Source organism: Prinia subflava, chromosome 1 (genome assembly GCF_021018805.1).
Source record: "Prinia subflava isolate CZ2003 ecotype Zambia chromosome 1, Cam_Psub_1.2, whole genome shotgun sequence".
Lineage (NCBI taxonomy): Eukaryota > Metazoa > Chordata > Aves > Passeriformes > Cisticolidae > Prinia > Prinia subflava.
Genome location: NC_086247.1, coordinates 144,543,480 through 144,562,822, shown reverse-complemented (window position 1 = coordinate 144,562,822; position 19,343 = coordinate 144,543,480). Strand labels below are relative to the sequence as shown.

Sequence of the window (19,343 nt, the reverse complement as noted above, 5' to 3'; positions counted from 1 at the left end):
CAAGATTACTTTTAAAAGAAGTCAAAGTAGTTTACTTTTCAAAAATATCATTTAATCTCAAATCATAAAATACTCCATTACTGTAGAGCCAAAATGTGCTTCAAGAGAAGGAAGACAGTGCTATCCTTCTACAGAGTTCCTATTACTGTGGTTCTCTTAATTTTAAAAACTTTGCATGAGAATGTATTTATCTTCTCTGTGATATGTTTTTAGGTGTAACAAAGGCACCACTAAAGATTATAAACTTTAGCCCAAAGTATTCTTAAGACAAAGGATTTGGAATCGATCCCATTTGAAGTTAAGATGCAGATCTGAAGTTTAAAAAACTTCATGGAGATATTTCAGAAAGTTTGGATGGGAGCTCGTACTCCTCTGTATTTCTCTAATACAGCCTTTGCTCACACTTTGCTGCTTCTGCAGTTGAAGGAAATGGAGTCAGTTTGCCAAATGTTCCTGGAGCACCACTCATCTCCTGACGCAGACACGTAAAATAGGTCAGATCAAATATGTCCCATGAGCACTTCTTCCCCTTCAGTGCCTATAAATGGGACAGAGGGACTGACTCAGCTGCAGAGATCTGAAATAAATCCCACATCACACAACTAACAATCCAGAGAGTTTTCTCAAAAAAAAAAAAAATTGAAATGTTTCCTATCAAAAGCAATCTGAGAAAAAAAATCAGGTTTTTAAATATCTAGTCTAACACAGTCTTATTTCTGAGAGAATACTGAATTGCTAGAGTTGAAAAGGAATTTGGCAACATATGCTGGTGTTGCCCATGAGGTTTGTCACAGGTGTAGGTTCCAGTCTGCCTGGGATTAGAAAATAATTGAAAAATTGTGCAGAACCCATTTTGCTGTAATTCTCACCAGAGGACAGATCTATACATTTTGTGATATTTTGTAAAAGCTGGAGCTTTTGAAAGCACATAAAACCACACTTTTTTTAGTGAAATCAACATATTCCTTGAAGACAATTAAAGATTGTCTTCAAGATTTCTTATCCTGGTAATAAAAAAACAGACCAGGTGGCAGACACCTTGAAAAGCAGAAATAAAAAACCCACCATTTTCATGAAAATTTCACTCACATTCTGCTCTTGTGTGAGAAAAATTAAAATATTGCTTTATTTTGGGTTATTATTGCTTTATTTGAAAGAAAATTGTAGTTCTCAAAATTGGAGGTTCTACAATATAGTTCTAATGAAACAAATAGAATCAAAATTAATTAGAATTAAATTTAATACCACAATGCATCTGAGCCAGATATGAAAGGTGGGACTTTAGATAAAAGAAAGAAGTTGGACGGGACTCTGAGCAACTTGATACAGTTAAAAATGTCCCTGCTCATTGCAGGGGGATTGGACCAGGTGACCTTCCAAAGGTCTCTTTCAACCCAAACCATTCTATTCTGATTTTGTGACTTTTGGGAACTTCAAATGCTCCTTCCAGAGCGTGGCCTCCTGGATGAGGGGAACAGGGAAGCCTGGCCCAGTGACACGATTGGGTTCTCCTGCCCATCATGGACAAACTTGTAGGATAAGGGCTGGCAAATCCTTCACTCTGCCCTCAGGCTGACAAACCCTGCAGTTCAGGCTGCAGTGTTATCATAAAACCCCCAAATTTTTAAATATTTCAGTATTTTACCTTCTGCAAAAATAATATTTTAAGTGGTTTATTCCATTAATAAAGTTTAATTTACTATTTTATTTTTGCCCTGAGATAGAGCAAAAACAAATGTTACACTATGAGAAGCACCCATAAAGAAAAAATTCCACATGTTGAGCAGATAAAATTAAAACCTCTTCAAGGAATACTCTCTGCTGCAATTAAGGAATGAAAGCAAAAAACCACTAAAATTATACAGACAAAAACATCCCAAAATATACTGTATTTCTTCATTCTGTTGGGTTCTGTAAAACATAAATTTAGTATCTGTTCTACACTTAAGAGTTTTAATCTAATGATCGCACAAAAGCAGTGGCTCAAGAAGTTAAATACAGCAGCTCTATGCAGCCCCACTGCACTTGGGAGCAATTTGAGATCCCTTGCTCTTCAAGCAAAAACTCACAATCATTGCTCAAATAACCTACATAAAACAGCCAGAGATTAGAGGAAATGCCATTTTCTGACACTGTAGTAATTTTGGGAGAAGAGTTAAATGTTTCCTTCATTATTTTAATATTTTAAAAAGTGATAAACACATTCCTATAGGTTTGTTTTAGGACAAATCTGTTTAGGACAAATAGCTAGAAGATTCAAGGAACTGCTCTGTTTTAAAATGCATATTCAAATAACTAGAAGTGCTATTAAAAGGAGCAAAGAAGTCTAATTTTTTTTTAATCTTTCACCTTCCTCCTTTAAAGAAGTCTTCAAAATTTATGCTTCCTTAAACTCTGTGCCTTCAATGCTACACAGATCTTGAATCTGAACTGCCTTTCTCATCAATATTATCATCCTTGGTTTGGTTGTCTCCAGACTCATTTTTTAAGACTTTGTTCACTTGTGAAAGTAAACAAAGGCAATGAAAAAAAAATGGTTCAGCTGTGGTTATAATATCCACCAATTTGATATAAGATCATGATAAATTAGCACACTTACTGCACTCTTTCTACTTTATTCAATTACCTATTTTCTGAGTGCTCTATTGAGCTATTTTCTCTTAAAATTCAGCACTCTTGCAATTCAATCTTCCCTCTCACACAGACATCACGCACAAAGATGCACTTTTATTATTTCACACCCAAGAAGTAAAACAAATCCCAGTTCTGTTCCTTCCCACCATCTAGAGCACAGAAAGCAGCTGGAGGCCACCTTGAAATCCCACTTAAACTTGCTTACTCTGATGAATACAGAACTGCCACAGTCTGAAAGCAGAGGCAGGAGGATGCAGGGGAGGCCTGGCTCAGCTGGGTAGAATGATCCAGCTCAGCAGACCATAATACTCTGTGTGTCCTGCCTTGATGTAACATTTTACCATTCACAATTTCTTATCTGGACTGAAATCCAACGTACAATGCAAATACATGGCTTTTTCTCTCACCAAAGTTAATTACATACTTTCCATGGCTACGGGCACCCAGTGGGAGCACTTTAATACAGAGACTTCTGGCCAGAACACAGTTATAAAAAACTCATTTAACTACTCTATTTTCTGCTCACACTTAGCACTGCATTAGGAGCTCATGAGCAAAAACCCATGGAATTTTGATTCTCATGAAATATTTCTCATTCAGGGCCTGATGAGCAAATACTAACATAATTTTTGGTTCACGATTACTGTGAATATTTCCTTCTCTTCTAAGGAAAGTTTCTGAATACCTGCACCTAGAATCTTTGTCCACTTCAGAATTGTTCTATTATTTTTAGAATACCCTCAGCACTGCAGTCTCCTGGCCCCACCATCTGTAAGGGAACCCAAGCATTATTCAGGGCTGCTATTTGTACTTACTCAGTTTGCTCCTGTCAAAACGGGCAAACCATACAAAGAATCAAATCAGATTAAGCTGAAATCATTCTCTGACAGAAACCAGTAGCTTTTGCTGAGGGAAAGAAGGTAAGAATATAATATGCACATTGGTGTGACCTTCCCAGCTGCCAGCCATCCATCACTGTGGAATATCCTCAGACCTGCCAGGCCTCATACCAGCCTGGAGAGCTGATCCACCAACAGTGTCCCTCAGCAGATGCATGAAAAAACAGGAATCATCACTTTAGGAATATTTTAAAGCCTCATAAAATGGAACAGCAACATATTACTGTAGGAAAGATTATTTTTAAAAAATCACTATCTGAAATCATCCTTTTTGTCTTTGCACTACTTGACTATTTTTTGGTAATTCATCCAACAAATACCATATGTGACTTTGAAAAAAATTCATACTGTGAAATCTGGAAGATACAGTCAAGAAGGATACTAAAGCTTTTTTGTCAAATCTGAAAAAGATTACTTTTCTGATGCTACAGTAACATATTCCCAACAAGCCCTTTAAATTTAAACACTGTCTTAAGAGAGTTCTAGGTCAAGTTAAAAAGCACAGTCAAGCTCTTCAGAGGAATCCAACTCATATTCAGCATGGGTAAGGATGGAACAGAAAAGGTAAACTAAAATTTTTATCCATTTCCATAATGACTTCTCACTTGCTGTGGTCTGTCCTACTTTCTTTCCCCTTAGCCACCCAGTAGTCTCTCTTGTGAGGAGAGAATTCTCAATGGTCTCTAAGGAAAATTCCCTAATAATTTTTTTATCCTAGAGCAACTTATCATCTTCATTAAAAAAAAAAAAGCTTACATTTGCAAAAAGATATATTTGCAGAAATAAGTTTTCACCTCCTGAGATGAAACCAAGAATAAAAAGCTAATTCCAATTTGTCACATATAGAGAATAACTACACACAGATAATATATGAACTGAGAAATTGCAGAGTGAGTACAAAATTCATTCATGAGGCACCTGGGGATTCTGACAGGAATTTATTTTTTCTGTAACTATGCAATTATCTCACTGGTCTGTAAGGTAAGGTCCGGAGCTGAAGTCATTCTTCTGGGGAAGTGTTGGCAATATGCAAACTGAGGACCATCTTTGGAAAAGGAGGAATAACCTCTTTCAGTTTTCATGCAGTTGTAAAGCATCAGTTAGTGGATTTTCTGGCACCAATCTGGTTTCAGAGAAATATTCAGGTCATTTGCATCTTCTCAAGCGTGGGTTTTACAGTCCCTCCTGGATGTCAGCAGACACCTACTCATTGGAGAAGAATGAAAACCAAACCTTCTCGCTCATCTAGATTGGTGCCATATCAAATTTTAAAAAGTGAATAACACAAAGTATTTTTATTGCACAAGACACTCCAAACAGCAGATTCAGGGCAATTTTAGGAATTTCTATCTAGTCTCATTTCAGAAACCCTGTTCTATTTCACTTGGAAATGCAATGAATTCTTTGAAGATGTACACAAGTCAGAGCACTGTGAAGTTTGGATTACAAGTTTTCCTAGTGTGTAAAATCAAAGTGCTCAATTACCAACTAAACGAGTGAAATAAAGGTCTGGATTTTACAAAAATTCAAAGATTAATCAAAACTGCTGTGACCTGTATTTTTCCATGCTGAAATCATAAAAGGTGAACACTCACGTTTACTAAGTGACAACAGCATTTACTTATAGTTGGGCTTATAGTTAATTCTTTGCATTGGTGATCAGTACCAAAATTAAACAGACTTAATCACAGCTTTCAGGTAATAAACTATTACAGAAATAGCTCTCCTTTGATTTATGAAGTGAAAAAAAATCATCATAATACCTGACACACATTATTCACAAATGAAATGTGACTAAAAATAAATTATGGATAAATATAATGTAAGATACTGTGGAATGAAGAAGAGGTAAGAAATTACTGGAATCAATCTATTTCCAACAGAGCTGCCAGTTCAACTTTTACTTACAAAGACTAGGGAAAAAAAAGCTGTGGGATACTGACTCCAACATAACAGATAATATTAAAGAACTCTGATTCCCAGCTTAATAATGCGTGTTCAGGAAGAGCTGGCAATCTGTAAATGGTTCTGGGGATTCTTTTGTTTTGGTTTTGTTGGGGTTTTTTTTCAAACTGGTGTTTAGTTGACGTATGTGCAACTGGGAAGGGCTTTCCAAAAGTTCCATGGGAATGACGAAGCTGCTCAAACAGAGTTCTGTTAGCACAGTTGAGAGGAGCTGAAGGGCTGGAAGGTGGGTGGAAACCCCAGGTATGAATGAGCCTTCTCTCAAGAGAAACCACAGCAGAAAAGTAAGTTCTTCATGTAAAGTCAATATGCATTTTGGGGGATGAGACTTGACCAAAAATAATCTGTCTCTGGGAAAGATAATTAAGCATTCTGATAATTACTCTGACACTCTGGTAAAGATTACAGGTTATGGAATGTTATGTGATCTTTCTCTGCACCTATTCTTTTGTATAATAGTTGTTTTACTGAACTTTGCATAGAGTAGAACACTTGCTTTTCATTTGAACATGAACACTGTCTAAGCTTGGGGATGACTTGGGTGTGGCCAGCAGGACACTGCCCTCTGTTTCCCAGAGTGACATTCCCACACGAGGTAACACTCACACCCCATTCTATGGGATCAGGGTTGTGAAATGGAACTCCATCAAACCACCAAAGCCCATCATCTGGCAAGACTTCCCCACACTGAGAAGAATTAAGCAGAGTATCTTTGTCAAAAAGAAGGAAAACATGGGAGCTCCTGAACCAAGTCTATCTTCCAGGCTGCAACAGAGACAATGGAAATTTGACTAGAGAGAAAATGTTCAAATATTTATTTGGTAATGCTTTGTCTTAAACAAAGCTAAACACATTCTATAAAATCAGGCAAGCCCTGTTTAAATATTTGATGTCTTAAATCCCCTCAAATGCAGGAACCCTGGACTAATACCAGTGGCATCAAAAGGAACTGAACCTGTAACTCCTCTAATTTACACCAAACATAAAAACAAATCCAGGAAAATTGGTGAAGATACTCATTAAAGGTTCTATCTTATGTGCCTCTCTTGACAGCAGTCTCCTTGTGCAGAGATGAACTTTCATCTGAAAGCAAGTTGACGTTATTCTAATTCCAGATGAACAAAAAGAAAAACACCAAACATAGGAAACATAAGTTCAGATTTTGGCAGTTTCATGCAGACTTAGGTGAAGCTCACTCCCTTTTATTACACTGCTATTTAATTTAGACTCTGTGGCATGAGCCTCCTAAAACTGCAAGTTAAGAGAAAGCACAAACCCACTCCTTTCACAACCTGTGTAGTGGCTAGCTGATCCTTTCAGAGCTCTTCCCTACCTGCTAAACTGTGAAAACAGTTCCATAATCTGAAGAGGATAACACATTGTTCTAGAATTCTCCCAAGCAATTCTTCAATGAGGAAAGTTTGACAATTGGGTGTGATCAGTTCTTTCATTCAAGCTGAATCACATCCTCCATCAAAGCTGTGTGTTTCACTTTCTCAAACAGCAGCCATTTGACAGCTGCTTATTCTCAAGCCTGTGTGTTGTGTCCATTTCCTCCTCCCTGCTCAGTTATTTACTTTCAGATTACAAACTCATTAGAGCAGGTGTTACTCAGAGAAACAAAAGCAAATGGACAGAAAATAATCCACCCTCATCCCTAGATCTTTGTCGGGCAGCATAAACCCCAGCACATACAGTCCTAAAACAACCTTCCCATTCTGCTCTTCAAATGCCACTTGATTATAGCATTACAAATTTTATATTGTCTGAAAATGTGAGTGATTGCTTCCAAAGAACATGATTGTTTTATTTTTCTACAGCTCTTATGATGGAAATTCACCAGATAGCATCACTTAACTTTGGGTTTTCCTGCAAAATTTCAGTTTTCATTTGTCATATTTATTCTGTATATGCAATTTTTATAGTTGTTTTTTGTCCTTGGAATTTATCCCCTGCATCTAACATATGTTGGCAAACTGTAATTATGAGCTGACCTAGTTAACTAAAATAAATTTCCAGGTAGGTAGTACTAACAAGAATATTTTATCAACTTTAAAATTGAGGCAAGACAAATCTGCAGAACCTGACCCCAGTTTTAAGTGGAAAAAGAAAAAAAAGGAGCAAAACAAAACAAACACAGCCAGACAGATACTTCTTAAATATAGACCAAGCAAAAATCAAAATTTAATGAATACTCTGCACTGAAAAATATTTGGGGTGGAGTTAGGTCTGTCAACTGTGTCACTACCTCCAAGGTGACCTACCTAAATATTTGATGATATTTAGCTTGGTATCTCTTCATTAATATTCAGCTATCTCCAAACAGTCATGGCAGATGACTAATTCCCAAAGTTCCTTTTCCCCTCCTTTTTTCCTTCCTTTAGGACAATAAAGTAAGAATTTGGGTAGTCACCAGTGAGTACAGCCATCTCCAACAAATGGAAGGAGTTGCATAATCCACAGATTATGCCATGAAGATAAGAGCCACTGTTTAGCTAAGAAGCTGGGCTGGGAGGGGTGGCCAGGTCTCAGAAGAGGCTTGGTGCAAGATTTTGCTGGTTTGAGTAAGGCATTGACTGACTACATACTGAGACTGCTGAGTTTTGCTGAAATCTGGAACAGGAAGGAAGATTTCATGAGGTATTTGAGGTATTTCTCACTGAAGGTATTTGATAGTTAACACCTACCATATCAGATATCAAATAAAGCTGAAACATAAGTATTTTTTATATATTCTACACTACAAATTTAAATTATAACAAACCATTTTTCTAAGAGAAATAAAAAATAATGTATGCATTCTTCAAAAAATAGAATAGACATTCACATTATTTGGTGGTGATTTATCCACATTAATCAAGGCCTATCACCTTTGATGTTATTTTTTAAATTCAGCACTAAAGTGCAAATACATTGTGATATCTGACTTACAAATCTACTCTGTAAGAGAGGCCAGATTAATAGGAGACTTTTACACAGACACAAGTCAAGATTTCATGCCTTTGAGATCTTAAGAGAAATAGTGGCATAAACTAATCCTACCCCCAAAACCCATCTCCCTATTGTCATGTCATGGACACCAGCACTAATACCAATGCTGGTTTCACTGCTTGTGAGCAAAGCTGTGGTTTAGGCCCTTTTTTTTTATATATTTCATCCAAACCAATATCCTTTACAAAAGCAAGATGAACAGTCACTGTCAGGAATAGCATAAAATTTTGTTACTGCCATTCTGTACTGCAGAGCCGCAGGCTGGTAGTCATTGAAAAAAACACAGACAATTGCTTAACACAAAAATTCTTCCTCAGGCCTTAAGATGAGGCATGACCTTCCAGGTGAAGTAAAGTTGTTGCCTGAAACAACTGCTCTGACTTTAACTGAGTTGTATCAATCAACTAAAAAAGTTGTAGACAAAAGACAACTTCTGCTCTTGGTGCAGAGAAGAATAGTTAGAAGAGAAGAGGTTATAATGTCTTTACCCCTTTTAGGGCAGCCACACACAGGTAATTATCTCCTGCAGAATAATGTGAGAAGAAGATTTCTGTGCACCAGAAATTCAAAACACCTCATTCAGCATCCACAGCTGATTTTCATAAGGTACTTGTGTTGAGGTTCAAATTTGACAGATCAAAGATTCATTGGGGAAGAGGGAGTAAAAGAGGGGGGGTTACAGGTACCTGGATATCTCCTGAGTTTTGCTGAACTTGGTAAGTTCAGTGCAATATGCAGTGTGTGTTTGGTCCCCACTGCACTGTCTTCTATGAGGACATCTGGAATTATGTGACATTTTGGGAAGCATCTATCTCTGCACATTACCTTGTGCTTGCTGGCTGTGACTCCAAGCTTATGTAACCATCATTGCATGCTGCTGAAAGAAGAGACCTTACACCCACTACAACCAGCTGTACTTCCCATAAAACTTCTAGTTACTCATTTTACATGTAAAAACAGCTTGTTTAATCAATGTGTTACTTGGAAGCAAAATAGGTAGGCACTGTAAGCACTAACTCTCTGTCCACAGAGACTGTGTATCAACAAACTATGTTCGGTATTTAAGTGCCATTTGCTGAAACAGACTACAAGGGGAAAAAAAACACAGAAAGAGGCAGCAATTTACTAAGCTACTTCTGAAGAAATTCTTTCTCAAAAGGAATAAAATCTACAAAGTTAAGTTCCTGTAATCTTTTCAGAAATAAAAGTCCCTAAATGTTGTATGAGTACAGCTGTTCTGAATGGCAAACTCTTACTGGGAATGCAGTACTGTATTGACACTGTGGAATGATTGAGGTAGATATAGAACCCTTCCACCACCCACAAATAAAGGCCCTAAAACTCCCCTAAGAAAGCTCATTAATGTATGTACACATTAACAGCCATTCTCTCCATGCTTTCACTTGACTGTCCATAACTCCTGTCTTCACGGTCCCCTTCCTTCAGCTCTCCAATTCCAGATTCCCCAGCCTTTTTCTCTGTCTTGCCTGCAGATCTCCTGCCCATTTACCTGTTTTTTCCCCTTTTCTTGCTCATTCTGTCACACCCATTTCTCCCCTGTCTCATTTGGAGGTCACCTTCACTTGTTTGCAATTACCAGAGTCTGATTTTCCCAGAGAAATTTCTTTCAAGTATTACAAATATCCATCAGCCACCTCACTTCAGCCCCTTATGTGACAAACCTGCCTGATACTCACAGAACCTCCCTAAACAGCTCTGGTAAAACCTACAGAACTCAGAAAGGTTTTGAAGAAACGTAGCTGGTGATCCTCAAGCAACCTAACTTTAGTTTAAGCTACTTCATTAGTCTCCCCTGCTGGGGAAAGACAGGTGAATCACTCTCCAAATGTGTTTAGCTCTCCCCAGTTTAACCTGGTTTTTGAAGAGCTGAAGTGCAGCACCCACTATATAGGTATTTACAGATACTTGTCCTAGCCTGGGAAATGTATTAAGATCATACTAAGTGGAAAGCAATAGCTGCACTCAGGGAGACATTTATCTGACCTGCGATAGATATGTACAGTTGGGTAAAATTAATTGAAATTTATATACTAGAAACAGGTTAAAAAGGAGCCTAGAGTGATTAGCTCAATTAATTACATTTAGTAAGATGATTCCCAACCCTTACATTAAGAGAAATAAATCCTTTCTATTCCCAGAGCAGTTTCTCATAGTGTATACGCATTTCTTGACTCCTTTCTTTTTTTTTTTTTGCCACAGCTCTGGCCTGAAAGAATGAGTTAGTAGTTTTATTTTGCAAATCCTTTACCCTCCTAGTCACCTTCCTTCATTTTCTCATGCCTCAAACTGATCCACTGAACATCTCAGGTTTGCTGCTCCAATTGACTGTTTCTTCCAAGAGAAAAAGTAACTCTTAATCTTAAATGTACATCTTTACAGATCATATATAACTCACTAATCTCCATTTCTGATCTCCTGTTCTGAAAATTTAATTTCTCATTCCATCCTTTAAACATCCACATTTCAACACCCCTCTCTATTCCTTGGCTTCTCTTCTGCTTGCTTCCCTTCTTCATCCGCATCTTCACCTGCTTACTCCTCATTTGCAAATATAAAACTGTTTGACCAACAATAATATTGCTCAGTGCCTTCCTAGATTAATTAATAATGACCATACTGAGCCAAATCAAATACACTTCCAGCTCAGCACTCCTGTGAAGAAAGCTAGCAGTGAATTTTGCCTCTTGGAGACTTTCCATTCTCTGCCAAATTTACGACCAAAACCAAATCAATCTTTCCTCCAGTTACTGAAGTTCCTTCCAAATATGCCTGTAAACACCAACACAGGTTTTAGCAAGACAGTAAATACACTGATTTTGTATGAATAACTGCAGAGATTTTAGCTAAATTTTAGACTACTATGTCAGTGGGATGAGACTAAAATATGTATCAATTTCAGGCAGCTGGAATACACACTGCCTTTTGACTTGCACAAGTCTTCCTGTGGATGTGGATACACACGAATGATGGCAGCCACCTACATCCTACATCTGAGCTCATGTTCTCCTGCTCTCCACCCAGGCAGTGGAAATCTGAGTGCCACAGAGGACCTCAGCTCCTGCCCCTCAGTGAGCTCAGCACCCCGGGGACTGCAGCTGCACTTTCCCCTCGGTGGCAGGCTCACCACAGCGCTGTCTGTAACCCACACTGCTCACAGCCACAAGGTACACAGGCCATGCCTATCAGCAGAGTGTCAACACGACCTGCCCTGGGCTGTGTCAGAGGAGCTGCCCAAGTGTTCCGGGATCTAACCAGGAGGAGGAACACAATTCCCTCTCAGCAGGCTGACTGACGTCACGCTGCTGTGCTGTGGTGAAGTTCAGAAGTGCTGAGGTACACTCAGGTAGGAAGCAGAGACAAGCTTATCTTGCAAAAAACTTCTCTGTTTTCTCTAAGTCAGGAAGACAATCAAGAACACAAAAACCTTCCCAATAAATCCCATCCTATGAACAACCTTAAGAGCACCCTGCAAGTGCTTCCTTTGACTGAAAAAGAAATAATTCACTTCCTGTTCACTTGCAACTTTGAACACAAACAAAGTAAAAAAGCTGTTGTAGCACAGTCATGGCATGATGTCAATAATATTAACGCATGTTCTTACCTGTAATTCTGTGGAACTGACAGACAGACATGCCTCGATATCAATCAACCTCAAAGCTGCTTTTTAACGTAACTGATAACTTAGATATCTCTAGGGTATGCAAAAATATTTTTGATGAAGGGCAGAATCCAGTTTCCTACACTGAAACCTTCCCATTGTGAGCACACAGCCTTGTCTTAATTGTTTTGCTGTTATTTTTATTTTCTAGTATTACATCATAAATTACACTCCACCATCAATAATTACATCAAATAAAGACATTATTAAAAAAACAGAGTGCCTATGAGAAGTTGCAAATTAATGCAACTGGAAAGCCAGGCAATTCTTTTTGTACTGAACAGGTGGTAACACTCTAATTCTCCTCCTTTCTCAGCCACTCTGCTACAAGCCTCAAACCAGAGCTTTGCTCCAAATGCTACTGAAGTCAATGGGAAGGTTGACATTGACTTCAGTGAGCTTCAGATCGATTGCTGCAGGAAGCAAAGATTGTGTCCTCATGGATCTTCACAATTAACAACGATGGCTGAGAACAACAGCTATGGTAGTTTTGTTAAGGTAAGGTCCATCCAACAAGAACTAAACCAAGACACACTGCTCTTCTCCATGAAACATCCATAGACAAAAGCTCTCTGTCGCTGCCTCCTTTGTACAGTGTTTGAAACACTGAATGAAATGAAAAAAATCTAAATAAATAATTTTTTCATCTGTCCAACTCTTTATTTCACTCTTTTGCATTTTAAGAACCAACACTGGAGAAATGCTCTTCACCAACAGTAACTGAAGTCCCTGCTCTTGCAGTTTCTTGATTCTGATCAACTTTGGCCAGTTGGAACTCCTAACCCACCTCTAAAATATTTTTTTCAGTGGTTAAATATGCATGCAGTACTTTCTGAAAGTACTAAACTTCACATGTGACATTTTTTCAGTCTGAGTAAAGTTTCTATCCTCAATTACATTTAAATCCTAGAGAAATGTAAGACACTGTCTTTGCTAACTGTATGTGTCAGGAAATCACAGCTAAAGGTTTAGAAGTGTATTTCATATTTATAAGCTGAAATGTGACTTGTCTTTTTGTTAGCAAGTTGTAAACTGAATTCACACTCATTTGACAGACAAAAATTTTCCTGTGATTACTTCAATACAACTCTGAAGGAACTTTTACACAGTGTGTGGAACCAATTCACGCTGAGTGTAGAACAAATGTTTCCAGAAATCTCCACAGCATATCAATGTCCTCATTTAAGAGGAAAATGCATACTGAAAAATGCGTTTGCACGCAACACAAAAGATCAAATTATATTGCAAAATTATATTCATTGAAGGTTATAAGCATCATTTTACACATTAGAGGTCAATGTGAAGGCACTGAAGCAAGCACATTTACTCTTCTCTGAAACATATGAGGACAAGTTCTGCTACAAGCACTGCTGTTTGAGTACTAATGAAAGAACATGATTAAGAATGTTCACAGCCTACTTGTTATTGAGCTCTCTATCTCACCCAGCCTACCTAAAATGAAAATAAAGTACCACTGCAACTTTCTGAATCAATTAGTCTACTTAAAAAGCTGTACAATGAAAATATTTCAGTAGTTGGAGCTGCAGTTTTTATTGAAGGTGCTGCTTAGTGTTATGACCATCGACACAAGAATGGAATAAACCAAACCTTTGGAATTGAGCAAACATGATCAGGTTGTCTTTTTCCACAGATGATTACTTTGTAAAACACTTAAAAAGAAGTTCCATAATCTTAAATGAACTGTGTCTTATACATGAATAAAGATTTCTTTAGAATATTAAACTCCCAAGCCCAGTGCTTCATTAAAGACTAATGAATACTACTATGTACTCAGTTGATTTTTTCCTGTGGAAAAGATAAGAATCTCTCCTGGCCTAGACATAGGCAAGAAAAAGAGAGAGAGAAAAGACTGTACTTTTCCTTAGTTGTTCACATTTAAAACATTACTATAAATCATCACAGAATGATGAATGATGAAAGGTAAATGTCAAGAAATGGAAGAACCTGTGCTTCTGTTGGTAATTGCACCTTAATAAAACACCTTCCCACAGGAACAATCTAAAAAGTTTCATGAATTATAGAGGCAGAAGAAGCAGAAGTAGGAATCTTGTACCTTAGTTAACGCCAACTTTAAATCTTCTAATTTCTTAAACTAGTTTGTAATTATGTTGCAAAATAAAGGCCAACATTTCAAGATGCTCACTATACTAGAAAGTGCAGACAAAAGTTGACCATTAAAAGAGGGAAGGAATGAAATTGGATTAATTCATCCCATGAACTGCTAAAAGTCATGCACTGCTTCTGAAACAACTTTTAGGAAGAGTTCCTGAAATAATGGGGGGAAAAAACCCAATAAAAATATGTTTCTATAATTACTTGGTTTTTAAGGCAGTTTTCAGCACACATTCTAGAGATCCCATAATGCATCTATCTGTCTTCAATTTTTCAATTAAAGAAGATGGGACTGTGCACAAGAAGAAACCAAATTAGTATCTTTCACATATAACCACAAATAATCCAAAACTCATATACCTTGTACAATTACAGTTATGTCTCCTGATTGTGTCTAAAATCTGTACTACAAAATTGAACAGAATCTACAGTAATAAATAGTTTGAACTCAAGATTAATGAGACCTGATACACTGGTCAATAAAAGAAATAAAGGAACTCTAATGGAATAGACAGCTAAAACTGTTTCACTCCGAGCAATGCAAACATTTTCCTGCATCTTGTCAAACACAGTCAATCTCTTCCCATTTTTCACAGAGCCATGAGATATCAGTGAGGTCCCTATTCCAGTAAGAAGTTCCAGGGAGGCTCAGCTCGTTTTGCTGCCTTTGAAATGTCTCCAGATTATACCTCCAGACCAGTGGATTCAGTGTGTAAAAGAGAGCTCTTCCCCAGTCCCTTCCACCAAGGACAGCCTTAACTGCCGAGGCAGGAGCACGGGGAAGCTGGAGGGAAGAACAAGCACACACATTGTTTTTGTGTTTCAGCTACAACACATACAAAAAATACTCTGTGACCCAAACTGATTAGCAGTTTTTGTTTAGGGAGAGAGAATCAAAATCTGACTACTTCGAAAGCACAGTGCAGGCTAGTGCATTATTAAAGGTAAAAATTGCAGCTATTACTTGCAATATTTTTATGCAAGCTTTCTCTTCAGCAGATTAGGAGAAACTGTCTATATCCATAGCAGCCAGGAGAGAGGAGAGATGGACAAATCCAGTCCAAACCATTTCTCCTTAAAACCTTGCATCACTACCTTCACTTATAGCAAGCATAATAGCTCATTTTTATTGCCCCTTGACTGAAGCCTCATTAAAAACATGGTCAGCTGATTTTAATTCCTTCTTAATAAACAGAATGTACATGATGAAAACTGCAGCAATATTCCTCTGGAAGACTTCCTTTGTTTCTTAAAGGAATTTTTGGTTTTGTCTTAGAAAAAGATTTCTTAGGGATAGTTTGTTTAGCTTTAACTCTGATCTCCATAACCGCCCTAGCTAGATATTAAAATGGGAAAAAATACAAAATTCTCCTAGGCATGACCTTCTTGACTTAAAGTGAGCTTTGGGAAGATACTGTAAGTGAAATGAGACTGACTCTATTGACAGATATTAATATTAATAGACAGTTCAGGTGAGCATACAGTGCTGAGTGTGTCAGTGCAAGGAAAGGACTGCCAGGGAGCGTGTCACAGGAGAACTGTATGGATTTGAAACCTTGAGGGTATTTTCAGGACCCCTTCATGCTGGTGTGGGTCACTTCGGAGGCGGGGATGTTTAGTGCAGATGGTTCTTTCTAAATGAAGAAGGGGTCGGTCGAGAATGTCCAACAGACAGCGGCTGCTTAATGGTCCGCACTGGGCAGCGCTGGGGATTTTCTGACAGCTCTGAAAGAGCCGTAACCCGGAGCCAGTGCTGACTTCCACCTCCAGCAGCATGAGCTGGAGGGGGAACTCCACCACAGGCTGCATCTGGGCGATTGTGGCCCCGAGATTTCCTGTCTCCTTCAAATATAAGGGCACTTCAGTGAGCTGAATGTACCAAACCGGGAGAAGGGTTAAATCTGTGGAGGCTGGGAGCATTTTCGGGGACTCGCCACTGCGCACCCCGGTTTTAGGGGCCTCGTGAGCCCTGGCGAAGTTTTCAGCATGCGGGGACAGCGGTGAGAGCGGCCCCGCAGAGGCGTCCCCCGAGACGGGACACGGCGCTGGGGCAGGGGCCGGGAGCGGCTGCGAAAGACCGGGGGGACGGGGAAGGCAGCGGGAGGCGGCGCTGAGGCACCGGCGGAGGGGGCCGCTAGTCCGGAGCCGGCCGTGAGGGACCAGAGGACCGAGCTCCGTATCCGGAGCCGGCGGCGAGGGACCGCGGACGGGGCCGCTTCCCCGGGGCCGGTGCGGAGGGACGGGCGGACGGGCCCCTCAGCGTCCGCCGTGCGGGCGCGGCCGCCGGGCCCTGCCGAGCTGCCAGCGGGGAAGCTGCGGGCAGCAGCGTGAGGAGCGCTCCCCGCCAGCCCCGCGCCCCCCGCCCCTCGCCCCACTCACCGATCCGCGCCTCGGCGGCGGCCCCCGCGGAGGGCGGCTGGATGCGCGGGGCGGCGGCGAGCACCTGCGGCAGCGGCGGCGGCGGCAGCAGCAGCAGCAGCAGCAGCAGCGGGAGGACGGAGCCGAGCGCGCCCATCATGCCTGGCCCATCGCATGCCCCGCTCCCCTGCCCGCCGCCGCCAGCCCTCACTCCATGCCGCCCGCCCGCCCTGTGCCTCCCGCGGCCGCTCCCCGGCTCCGGCAGCCGCAGCAGATTCAACACCCAGGACAGCGACCAGCGCCGCCCGCCCCCGGCCCCGCCCCGGCCCGCCCGGCAGCCTGAGGGGGGAGCGAGCGCTCCCCGCCGCCCGCTCCGCCCTGCCCGCCCGCCGGGACCGCGGGGCAGCGGCGCCGCCGGGCAAGGGCAGCGCTGGGGCTGCCCCGGCGCCCCGACCCTCAGCGGCCCCGGCGGAGGCCGCGATCCTGCCCGCCTCCGCCGGCAGCCCCCGCAAAGATGGCTGGGCTTGAGAAGGGAGTGAACGTGCTTGTTCCGCACACCTGTACGGGGAAACAATGGAGCCGTACGGGGGCAATGGCCATAAACTGAAACACAAGAAGTTTCACCTCGGCAAGAGGGAGAACTTCTTTACGTTGAGGGTGTCAGAGCACTGGAACAGGCTGCCCAGGGAGGTCGTGCAGTCTCCCTCTCTGGAGACGTTCCAAACCCTCCAGGACATGTTCCTGTGTCACCTGCTCCGGGTGACCCTGCTTGGGCAGGGAGGTTGGACGAGGTGATCTCCAGATGTCCCTTCCAACCCTAAAAATTCTGGGATTCTGTGAAACCAGTTCACCCTATCAAAGTTTTGTCCTGAAACGTGCCAGCTGAGTGGATCCTCCCTGTGGCCTCTTCAGCAGCTGTTTGTGTACCAGTGCTTTCTCCACAGATAATTACTGGCTGTTCCAAAGGATTTAATGAGCCTTCAGCTAAATACCTCTGTGGGTTTGCCTGGGAGACATCCACATGTGTGACATGTTCATCCTCCCCTGCTGTCCCCAAATCACTCCACAAAAAGTGGGAGCATCAGTCCAGGCTGCCAGGAGGGGATCGGGAGTCTCAAGCTCATGGAATTCCTCCCGGTTCACAGGCTCTCCTTTACTCACAAATTCACTGGGGCAATACTCAGCCTTTAACGCAGCAGTCACGGCCACCAAGGTGACACAGCACAGGTACCATGTCTCCATACAGGGGGATGTGGTTTTGGCCAGGACAGCCAGCTACATACCACACCAAGTGATGCTGGTCCCAGCCCGTCTGTCACCTGAACATCCACTTGAAGTTTCAGAACACCTCCTTGAAGTTTCAGATTCTGACAACCTTCTCCATATTTCAGGTAAACAGCTACACCTGACACGCTTCATATCTGGCTTTAACCAGACTGAGACACACTCAAGGTATTTAAAAAGAATAAAAATTGTAGTGCATGAAGTGGCTTTGCCATAGAGCAGAAAAGCAAATAACAAAAGAACAGACTAACTCTGGAAAAGCAGAGACCTTCCTCCTTGCTCACTTCCAAGACTTGGGGCAGGAGTGCTGGGTGGGAGCTCATGGGCAGAACAAGGGCACTTACAGACAGCTGCAGACAACTCTTATCCTCTCAGTTTTGCTCTGTGGGAAAAGCATTAACATCTGTGCTGGAAAAAAAAAATCATTGCTTCTAGAACTGGTGCACATCACCTCCTTTCCTTTGTGGTTAAGGTTGGTGACTTGGACACAAAAAAGGGCAATACTTGATTCAGAAAACACAGAATTTCAAAAAAATGTATTGATACTGGATGGTCTTTTTGAGCATTTCTGCTCTTGAGGTCTGTTACATGACTGCTTATGTCTTGCAGGAGAGTGGTTTCACTAAGCCAAAAGGTCCCTTTACCTCAGAAAAAAATCAATTTTGACGACACTGAGAGAAATCTGAGCACTAAAAGGGGAGAAACAGAAAAGGAGGGAAAAGCATTCTGTGGAAAGGACAAGATGAGAAATGAAAGTGCTGAAACATAAATTAGTATATTCTCATGGGTTATGCAAACCATCTGGCTTTAAAAGCTAGTAGTGGGAACAAGGAAAAAGGTCATCAGAATTAGCAGAGAACTGCAAAGCAACTGAAGGCAAGAAAGCAGCAAATGGCAGGCACAGCAAGAGAACAAGTTGTACGTCAAAATACGAAATAGCAGTGATATTACTGGGAATCAGCTCTGCAAGGAATGATTTGCATATTTCCTGTGAATTTATGATCAAATACTATGCAGATTTTAAAAGGAAATTAAAATTCTCATAGCCACTCTGTGCAGAGGATTAGCAAAATAATGACATTTGTTCGAAAGCATTTGAAGCAGTGTGAAAAATCAGAACAAGAAAAGGCATTCATTGAGGACAGGAAGAAATCCTTGAATATATAAATTCAGTAAAGACAGGAGTCAGGTGTCAAGGAAAGAGTAAAGAGTCAATCAGTAGGTGAATAAGGCATTTGGAGATAACTCAAGTAGCAATTCTCAGGGCTGGGAAGTGCAAGGCATTCCCTGCCTGGCTGTACTTTACAGTTTTGCAGTAGGCTTCACCTAACAAAGATACACAGATCTGTCTTAAAGCCCCAGGAGCAGACAGATTGAAGTAATGTGTATTAGGTATAATG

At 40.9% G+C, this 19,343-nt stretch overlaps 1 protein-coding gene across 1 annotated transcript in view; it reads right to left on the bottom strand.

The window, feature by feature from the left end:
• PTPRN2 (protein tyrosine phosphatase receptor type N2) overlaps positions 1-16,900 on the bottom strand; it is a 633,487-nt gene extending 616,587 nt beyond the window's left edge. Inside the window, exon 1 of the mRNA XM_063415765.1 lies at positions 16,681-16,900. Within this exon, the coding sequence (XP_063271835.1) occupies positions 16,681-16,819 (139 nt within the window). The 5' untranslated portion in view covers positions 16,820-16,900. The remainder of the gene's footprint in view (positions 1-16,680) is intronic.
• Positions 16,901-19,343: the final 2,443 nt, after the last annotated feature.